Here is a 9,934-nt window from a genome sequence, read left to right as displayed (position 1 = left end):
TGTCAGCCACGGTCGCACGAACAGCCGCTACTACTTCGCCGTGCGAGCGCTCGATACGCGCGGACGCTGCGGCCCCTTCTCGCGGCCCTACTGCGTCGAGTACTCGCTCAAGTGAGGCCGGCTGGACGTCTAGGGATCGAGAGAGAGAGGGGAGCGGGGAGCGAGGCAAGGACCATTCTCGCGGCCCTACTGCGTCGAGTACTCGCTCTAGTGAGGCCGGCTGGACGTCTAGGGATTGAGAGAGAGGGGGAGCGGGGAGCGAGGCAAGGACCGTTCTCGCGGCCCTACTGCGTCGAATACTCGCTCAAGTGAGGCCGGCTGGACGTCTAGGGATCGAGAGAGAGAGAGGGGAGCGGGGAGCGAGGCAAGGACCGTTCTCGCGACCCTACTGCGTTGAATACTCGCTCAAGTGAGGCCGGCTGGACATCTAGGGATTGAGAGAGAGGGGGAGCGGGGAGCGAGGCAAGGACCGTTCTCGCGGCCCTACTGCGTCGAATACTCGCTCTTTATTTGCGCGATAATCGAAAACCAAAATGGCGATCATTTAGGCGTAGCCCCATCTCTCGCGCAGATTTCAGACTTTCAGATCTGAAACATTTATTTTCGCATCAAAACTAACCCTGAAACAAAACAGTAAAATTAGTATAAAACAGGGAATAAGGACTTTTGATCACATTTCGGTACGTCATAAATGAAACACATACCAAATTTTAAAAACCATCTCCCTCTTCTATCACACCCAAGGTGAGCTATAGTGTCATCGACACTTTTATTGTTTTTGTTCTCGTAACTTTATGATGTTTCCGTCAACGGTCTACGCGTCTACGAAGTCAATGTTGAGTATAATGTCGATACTGATTTTGTTTCTGACGACGGCCCCCAGTGCTGCGGAAGGAGATGAAGCCGAACGCTGCCAGGGCGGAGCAACCGGCAGCGGGAGCAGGGACTGCTCCGGCCGCCGCCGCTCTCCGCATGATCATCAAGAGGAAACGCGGCAGACCGCGCAAGTATCTGTACTTCGCCGACGAACACGTAGGCGGCGCCACCGACGAGGGGCGCGCGTCGCGGCGCGATTCCGAGCTATCGCAGGAGCAACGCACTGTTAGCCCGTCTAGATCTACAGCTATCGTGGAAGGAGGTAGTTCATGTTACGTAACCTCTAAGACTATGTATATTTTACTCTGTGTATATATATATATATTACTATGTATTACTAGGTATATATATACATACATACATACACCTAGTATATGCAGTGTATGCCTGTCGCTCTGTATAAGCACAACACATAATGTGTCATTAACAACTGTTACTGTTAATCGTGATGCATATTACGGAGCATCCGCTTGCTGTTTTCTTCTCTCCCCAACCCCGTCCCGCAACGATCCCACAAATTTTCGTGTCGGCCTTCAGGCGAGACGACCGACGACGACGATTCCTCCTCTTCCTCCTCCTTCGCCTCCTCCTCCTCCTCCTCGTCTTCCTCCTCCTCCTCCTCTTCCTCCTCCTCCGCCTCCTTCGCTTTCTACTCCTAATCCCTCTTTCTCTCTCTTCATGTATCTGTTTCTGTCGCATGCATGCTACCTCGCGCCCCTTCTCCATCTCTATTTCTCTCTTCCCTGGATTCTGCTACAGCCATCGATTTTTTTCACAAGCGATTTATCACGCTCATGTCAAGAAATGCGACGCGATGACAAAGTGACAATAACACTTATAGAGTGAACATCCTGAACACAAAGTAAAATTTTCTGCCTTCTTAGGTTTCAATAGATCCGCGCAGTTCGGTTACCTCTATAGCAGAGATAAACACGAGCCAGAAAGAAAAACGCTGATTCATCCATTACGCTTGCAGGGTATTGACACGATCTCTGAGTGCGTTCATAAAGGAATCCCATGACCTCGACATGCAGACGGAGCGAAGGATATTCGCTACGATGACTCGATGTTATAGCGACATCGGCTCTCTGCCGGTAGATAGGATGTAATCGGTGTCAAGTTTCAAGCCTTGAGCAAACTAGCTGGGAGTGCTTTCGCGTTAAAAAGCAGACGTTATCATTATATATTCGATTTATTTACAAACCACAATAAGATTCTCGTGGAGATGCCATTGGTACATTGTAAGCCGTTGCTTATATTGTGTTAGAAGCAAGTACTATTGCGCTATATTGTGATATATACGTAGTAATATTGCGTTATATTGAGTTACATTTTCCTACTTTTCTCGCACGACCGAAGTTCCATTATTTGATGTAGACAAGACGACATGGGATCATATCTGACAAATATTCACCCCAGGTTGCGAAACCCATATTGGCTGTGTTATCAAATGATTGCTATTTGTTTGAGAATTGTCACACATTATTTGCTTGTTATTGTGTGTTGATCTCGTATCTTTTATATATCCGATGTTTCCAGGTAGCGTTCGTATTAGACGTTTCTGCGTTCGAATGACTCATCAAATTCCTTCCACAATATGGACAAACTCTGCTTGCGAAATCTACATAATACTAATGGATGCAAATTGAATACCTTGTTAAATATGTGTGTTGTGTGTGACGTATTATGTTCAGGAATACGCACCACAGCACTACCCGCGTAATTCACTCACACAACAACTACATCTCCCCATGTAGACATGCTATGTTGAAATCACGCGAACGCAGATTAAGCTGAACAGTCGGGCAGGTGGGAATGCGACGGTCCTAGGAGAGGCGAGCAGGAAGCTCGAGATCTATCGTCAACCAATCGATCTGCCGTTGATCGACTAACAGATACACACACACTCACGCGCACACACGCGCGCACACACGCGCGCACACACTCATGCGCGCGCACACACACACACACGTACGCATTGTTCGAATTTTTAATACATGTAAATCATATTCATGTTGCAGTTCGAAATTTCGAATGGCGTCCTTCTTGTTTCTGATTCGCAGGTACGAGAATAAATCCACTGCTGTTATGGCCGCGTCTAGAACCGATCAACGTGCTGATGGTGACCAGTGGACGTCAAACGTTAATGGACGTGCGTCCCCCAGTAAGCAGCCGGCGTCGGTCTTCGATCAGGCTGCGTCGTCTAGCGCTGAAGTGTTGACTATTGACCAACTCGAATCGAGTGTCGACGAACAGGTGTCGCGCATCGATAACTCTTCATCTGCCAGCGAAGAAACGCTGTCGGCCAGCGAACGACTCACGTCGTGTACTGACGAACAAATAGTGACCATTGATCGTCGTGCCTTGTCGGACGGCGACAAACAAAACTCCGTTGAAGAACTTTCGTCTGCTGAAGATGAGCGTGTGTCGACTGTTCGCCAAGTAGAATCGACGATCGATGAAGAAATGTTAACTATCGATCACGATGCGTCGACGAGTGACGAACGCATGTTAGGTATTGGATCGGCTCGTATTGAATGGAGAGCAGGGCTCTGCAGTTTTCCACGTATGCACCTAGCTGCTATCAGTGCAGAACCTAGCTGCTATCAGTGCAGAACCTAGCTGCTATCAGTGCAGAACCTAGCTGTGGTGAAGCCTGGATGAGTATAGGGCCAAGCTGGTATGGCATCACAACTGGCCAGCAAGCAAATAGCCGTTTGTTTTAAAGAAATCGTACACTTACAAGATATTGACGGGAAGGTCCTGTAGGGGGCGTTACTAACATTGCTCTCTTCGTTCATTCGCTGAATATCGTGTTCATTTTGTGTCATCTGCTTTCTCGTTTTTTTTTTATCTTAGATGATAATGTACCCGACGAATCGTCGTGCATATCTGATAAGCCTCTGACACCTTACCTCAAATTCAGCACGGAGGTACGTACGTAACTGCGTTGACAGCTTTCCGGTGAATAAATACTCGAATGTTTTTTGAATGACGTGTGCAAGCATCTGTCTTTCCTTATTTGCTAAGCTTTGTCGCGCCGCGTTTGCATGTGCCGAACCTCGCACTTACGGTCCGTTCGTTCTGCATTGCCGCGACACGATGCGTAGGTCCTGGATAGTGTGAAGGAGCAGTACCCACACTACAAGATGGTCCTTGTTCTCGACCGGATACGAACGATGTGGGAGGAGCTTACGCCGGTTCAGAAGCTGGTCTACTACGAAGAGAGTGGCGTGGAGGCGGAGAAGGTACAAGCGTTTCCTCGTGCGACGGAACGCTCTGAGCGAGACAGATGAGTTTCGAGCGGATGATGCGTGTATCGTATCGCTTACGTACTACTTAGTATTTCCGATTGCGCTTGCGATTTGTTTTGCCAAGGACAGTGAAGGACTCGTGTTTTATGACAGTATATGTTTCATCGTATGGCAGTGTATGGCAAGACGTTCAGCGTGTGAGAGAGGTATTGAGCGGGTGTCTGACGTATGAATCATCGGTGATGTACTTAGTATTTCCGATTGCGCTGATTTGTTTTGCCGAGTACTTGTGTTTTACGGAGATATTTGTTTCATCGTGTGACAAGACGTTCAGCGTGTGAGAGAGGTATTGAGCGGGTGTCTGACGTATGAATCATCGGTGATGTACTTAGTATTTCCGATTGCGCTGATTTGTTTTGCCGAGTACTTGTGTTTTACGGAGATATTTGTTTCATCGTGTGACAAGACGTTCAGCGTGCGAGAGAGGTATTGAGCGGGTGACATTCGAGTCGTATCAATGACATACGTAATGTTTCCAATCTTGCTAATTTGGTTTGCCGAGCATTTGTTGCATGAATTTTTAGGTATCGAAGAATTGCTCGTAAAAACGCTTTATTTGCGTTGCTTTTCAGAATAAATTGGATTCGACAAATGTTCTCGGCGCACCTGCGGGTGCATTAAAAGAGTACACTGAAGGTAAACAATTGCATAATGTTAAATATGTAAGCAGCTGTACACGTGAATATCTTTCTTCTTTGAACGCTGAAAGTTGTGTAAACAATCTGAACAGACTGAAACAAGTATCGACTTGTATATTGTCCTTGTACCTAGTTGTTCTAGTACAGTACCTCATTGTCACTCTATCGAAAATTCTGACATAGATAAAGTCATAGTTAAAGGGACACTATATAGCATTTAGCTTCTTGCAGGCTCTATGAGTTTGGTCATAACCCCCTACCACCTACCCCTCAACCCACACACACAGTGGTGACTGACATTGCTTGCGCATGCTATTTGTAACGCTCTGCTCGCAGCACATGCTACTGTATATTTGTCAATGATTTGAGCGACCACATACGTACGATTGTAGTTTTTCCATGGTACGGCCCACTGGACCACACACACACACTAGCAAGCACCTGCAAATGCCCCACGCAGATTGCCTGAGGGCACGTCATGAATGCGATAACCTTTTACGCGAGAGAGTTCAATATATCGTTCGCACTTCTTTTTCAGTCGAAGAGATCGAATTGGTGAGCCACGCACTGACTGCGAGTGAGGGTCAATTGGTCGAGCTACACTCGCCCGCGAACGGTCAAGCGCAGGTCTCGACCGTGTCCACGCCGTTAGCCACGGTCCTCGCGCACGCCAGCGTTCCTCCTCAGCCGTGGATCATGGGCGTCTCCGCGATGCAGAAAGGTAGGTGCAGCGGGTGGGGCGGCAGCCGTTGCTAGAAATCGCTAGAGAGGCCCGGAAACTTCACGTAATGATGGTGATGACTACTATCTGGGCTGTGGTAGTCGATACTCATTAAATTGTGACTATCATGTGTAAATCCTAGTGCTGGTTTGATGACTGCCATGACTGCGGGAAGACGTCGCCCTCAATAATGTGCACGTGTTTGCTGTTTCTACATGTTTACATAGCTGTTACTCTATTGTGCGTTTTTTTTAAGCACCTTCCGTGTGTACATTTCATGTATGGAGTTGTAATTTAACTATGATTGACCACGTAGCTGTAGTAATTCTCCATAGCCTTTGTTCGAGGGTCGTACAAACTACAGGCACACTGAAACTTTCCATTTCATATATCACCCGCTCCAGCAAAACCAGGATTAAGTAGGAAATTCTACAAATTGAGTTATGTGCATATCTGAATAGATAATTTAATTACCTTTAAAATGATATATAATATTTGGCTATATCTAAAGAATTGACCGATCTACAGCAATTTGATTTGTGCGAGCGTGGGTGGGTTGGTGTGTGCACGCGAGCATGGGTTGGTGGTGCGTGGCTGGGTACATGCATGCGTGCGTGAGTGGGTTGGTGCATCTGTGCGTGCGTGGGTGGGTTGGTGTGTGCCCGTGAGCATTGGTGGGTGCGTGGCTGGGTGCTGCGTGGGTGGGTATGTGCATGAGTGTGTGAGCGTGTGAGCATGTGTGAGCGTGCGTACATGCATGCGTGCGTGAGTGGGTTGGTGCATGTGTGAGCATGTGAGAGGGTGCATACATGGGTGATACATCTGGGAAGATGCTTGTATCGGTGTGTGTGTGGAGGTTTGGCTGTAGTTCCGCATTTCCGATTACACATTTATTTCATTTCAGATTCGTTGATTTTGATTGGTAAAGCATGTGTTCATAGTTTTTAATGTCTACATATAGGACGTATATAAGAGCTATGTAATGAGCACTAACTAAAGAAAATTAAACTGACATTATATGTGTGTCATTCTTTCAAGCATTTTATATGGTAAATTAAAGTGACTTATCAATTATCGTGCACTTTTTTTTGAAAACATACAGAAATTTAAATTTGCAAACAACAATAGAACCATTTACTTTTCTGATTGACCTTGATCATTATTCGTTCCTAATTATAATCGGGCACGAAGGACGAGGCTCAAACATTCCAATGACGTACTCGAGTTTCACACGCGCTGCGGCTTCCCACCTGAGTCTTCCGGCTTTGTCCGTAGGTGTTCGACGTAATCCGCGCCAGCAATCGAGCGCTAAGCTACAGTGAGATCGCGAAGAGCACGGGGCAGCTGTGGAGCGAGCTTACGGACGAGGAGAAGAAGCCATACGTAGACGAGTACGAAGAGGAGAAGGTGAGATGCGTGAGATCCGGCGCGCGTCCCACGCGGGTATGGTTGCGTTCGCGAATTGAATGCGTGGGTTCTTTGAATGACGTTTAAGCTCCCCAGCTAGGTACCATTGATGGTGTGTGTCCGTTTGTTTGTGTGTGTGCGTGTGTGTGTGTGTGTGTGTGCGTGCGTGTGTGCGTGTGTGTGTGCGTGCGTGCGCGTGCGTGTGTTTCGTGCGTGCGTGTGCGAGTGTTTTTTTTCTGCAAAGTTGTTACAGCGACCGGGGATGTAACGCTTGTCTCCTACTTTAGATCAAATATGACAACGAAAGGATGCGGATGGGATATAGAGAGTCAGTAGATCCATCCGTTCAGCGGGCTACAAAAACCGTGTGGAGCAGAGAGCACGCAAGACACGCGGTGGTAGCCGGTTCGTTTCCCCACCATGAGAGAAGGTAGCCTGTGCCGATTTCACATGCAGTAATATGCTCCATTTTTCGTAAATGACTTGCCTTCGAATTTGCCAACAACAATTGTGTCTGCTGCCTCGCTATCATTAAGAAATGGGAGATATGAGGCACGCGTACGTAGTCGGTACGAGTATCGGACTAAGGTTACAAAGATGAGTGCACAGCTGCGTGGTGAATTCTATAAAAAATATATATATTATATATAAAGGTTATAGCGCTCTATGTAAAAGGTGCATGCAGATGTTGATGCCGAGTTTTGAGTTCGAATTTTTAATACATGTAAATCATATTCATGTTGCAGTTCGAAATTTCGAATGGCGTCCTTACACGCGCACGACACCTACACAACACACGACAGAGCAACAGCCCACATACACATATTACACACACAAACAACACACACACGCACACGACCAGTAACACACGCCCCCACACCACACAACCGCGCACAGCACACACACACACGCCGCCACCCACCAATACATAACACCAACACACACACGCGCGGGCACACACACGCCGCTGGATACCACACACTAATTGTTATCGACTCGGCAGGGGGTGTGGTCAACTAAGTTCGGCTGTTCATTTTCAAGCACAGCATTGTTTCGCTAATGGCCTTGTCAAGGCTCGAGCCTCAGTATGATATCGGTGGTGTTTTAATTATCACGCACAAACTGCTCTCGTGTATGAGTATATATACACGTGCGGTCCTCTCAGCCGATTGTTCGTAAACACAAAGACACAGGCATTCGGTTAGTGACATTTGTGAGGCAGAAGAATGATAAAGAAGGTAGAGGAAGAGAAAGCGAACCAGAAGAGGAAAAAGGAGAGAGCGGATACAAAGAAGGATGAGCACCGAGCGAAAGATGATGAGAGAGAACCCGAAGAGAGTGTGCGAGCGAGGAGAGTAGGGAGGGAGAGAGAGTGATCAATAAGAGGCGCAGGAGGGTCGACTCAGGATGAAGAGAGAGACCGAGAGAGATAGAAAAAAGAGAAAGCGCGGGGGGGGAGAATGATGCGAATACGAGACGGTGAAAAAGGGCGAATGAAATACAGAGAGGGAGGACAAGATACAAGGTAAAAGCAAAAGAGAAAGAGACGAAAAATAGAGTCCTCAATCGTCAGTAAGAGCAACTCGAAGCACCAAGCGGCGACATACCTAACTGCAAACCGACGCCTCTCAGCCCACGAGGCCTCCACAGGTTTTGCATTGCGCACGCCTCGCAATGAAGTTAACGCGGTGCATTTTAGAGTTAGCCGCTAGCCAAAGAACGTCAAGGCGGCGAAAGAGAAAGAGACGAAAAATAAAGATGGATCCGACAATGAGAGCAAGGCAACAGTACACTCGAAGCACCCGCGGGAACATCATATAATGCACCAGCGCCTCTGCACACACAGCCTTCACAGGTTTCAATCGCAAACGTCGCATGAAAGTTAACTGCGGGTCATTTTTAAAGTTAGGGCCGCTAGCCAACAGAACGTGCAAGTGCGAAAGAGAAAAGAGACGAACAATACAAGATGATGCGACAATGAAGAGCAGGGCAACAGTAACTCGAAGCACGCCTGCGGGACATCATACATGCAGGCCACCCTCTCACCCACGAGCCTACACAGGTCCCTAATCGCGACGCTCGCATGAACAGTTAACCGCGGTCATCTTATCTGGGTATGTGCGTGTTCACTTTATGACTTTTATTTCTTTAAATTTAAATCTAATTAATTATTCATGGATGTTTGTCGTAAGCGGTCCAAGAGAAATACCGGATAATTGAAATGGTACAGAGCACGACGTTTACCATGAAAGACATAATAGCAATGCTGCCGCCGCCGAATCAATGTCGCCCGCTGAGGCCGTGCTCGCTACCTAGTAATTATACGTATTACTATATATATATTACTATATAAATAATTAATATATATATATATAGATAAATAAATATATATATATATACCATATATCCCCTCCGCGAGTGGCTAGTGTGACAAAATGATCTGCATCTTCGAAGTGCTGTTTATCCCTTATACAATACATGCAAACTGTAGCTACTAGGTCCTCTGTCCAGCATCCCAAATGAATGACCGCGAATAGGATGACCACGCTATAAATAATTGTTTTTCACATTATCCATATTTGGTCATATACAAGTTTACAATGCTTTCGATAAATAAAGAGCCACAACACCCAAACCACACCACAGCGACACACACACACACCCCCACCACACGACCTACACACACCACACGACACACACACACAACAGCACACAACACACAATACAAATACACCGAAGCGCCTACCAAAATTAACTTCTGCTCAGTTATGTGTCGACGTTGATGTGTTATAATACGTTGTCCAGTTGGCAGACCACCAAACAGCGGCGTCAATCAAAATGGTAGTGAATCCGGCTGGTTAACAAGTGGTCAGGCAACGCGGAAACCACATGCAAATTGGCTGGCGAAATAGATCTGAGGTGTTCAACAAACGCTATCCGGCAGACGGCGTCTTATTTCGTCAATATAGTAATTTTCT

General features: G+C 47.0%; 1 protein-coding gene across 1 annotated transcript in view; it reads left to right on the top strand.

Annotated features, from left to right (window-relative positions):
* The first annotated feature begins 897 nt into the window (after nucleotides 1-897).
* Nucleotides 898-9,934, top strand: part of LOC106808935 — a 9,163-nt gene continuing 126 nt past the window's right edge. Inside the window, exons 1-11 of the mRNA XM_014811857.1 lie at nucleotides 898-1,138; nucleotides 1,761-1,872; nucleotides 2,940-3,391; nucleotides 3,736-3,809; nucleotides 3,987-4,124; nucleotides 4,763-4,826; nucleotides 5,367-5,549; nucleotides 5,692-5,696; nucleotides 6,825-6,956; nucleotides 7,244-7,361; nucleotides 9,762-9,824. Of these exons, the coding sequence (XP_014667343.1) occupies nucleotides 898-1,138; nucleotides 1,761-1,872; nucleotides 2,940-3,391; nucleotides 3,736-3,809; nucleotides 3,987-4,124; nucleotides 4,763-4,826; nucleotides 5,367-5,549; nucleotides 5,692-5,696; nucleotides 6,825-6,956; nucleotides 7,244-7,361; nucleotides 9,762-9,824 (1,582 nt within the window). The remainder of the gene's footprint in view (nucleotides 1,139-1,760; nucleotides 1,873-2,939; nucleotides 3,392-3,735; nucleotides 3,810-3,986; nucleotides 4,125-4,762; nucleotides 4,827-5,366; nucleotides 5,550-5,691; nucleotides 5,697-6,824; nucleotides 6,957-7,243; nucleotides 7,362-9,761; nucleotides 9,825-9,934) is intronic.

Source organism: Priapulus caudatus, unplaced genomic scaffold (genome assembly GCF_000485595.1).
Source record: "Priapulus caudatus unplaced genomic scaffold, Priapulus_caudatus-5.0.1 Scaffold315, whole genome shotgun sequence".
Lineage (NCBI taxonomy): Eukaryota > Metazoa > Priapulida > Priapulimorpha > Priapulimorphida > Priapulidae > Priapulus > Priapulus caudatus.
This window is presented reverse-complemented; position numbering and strand designations above follow the sequence as displayed.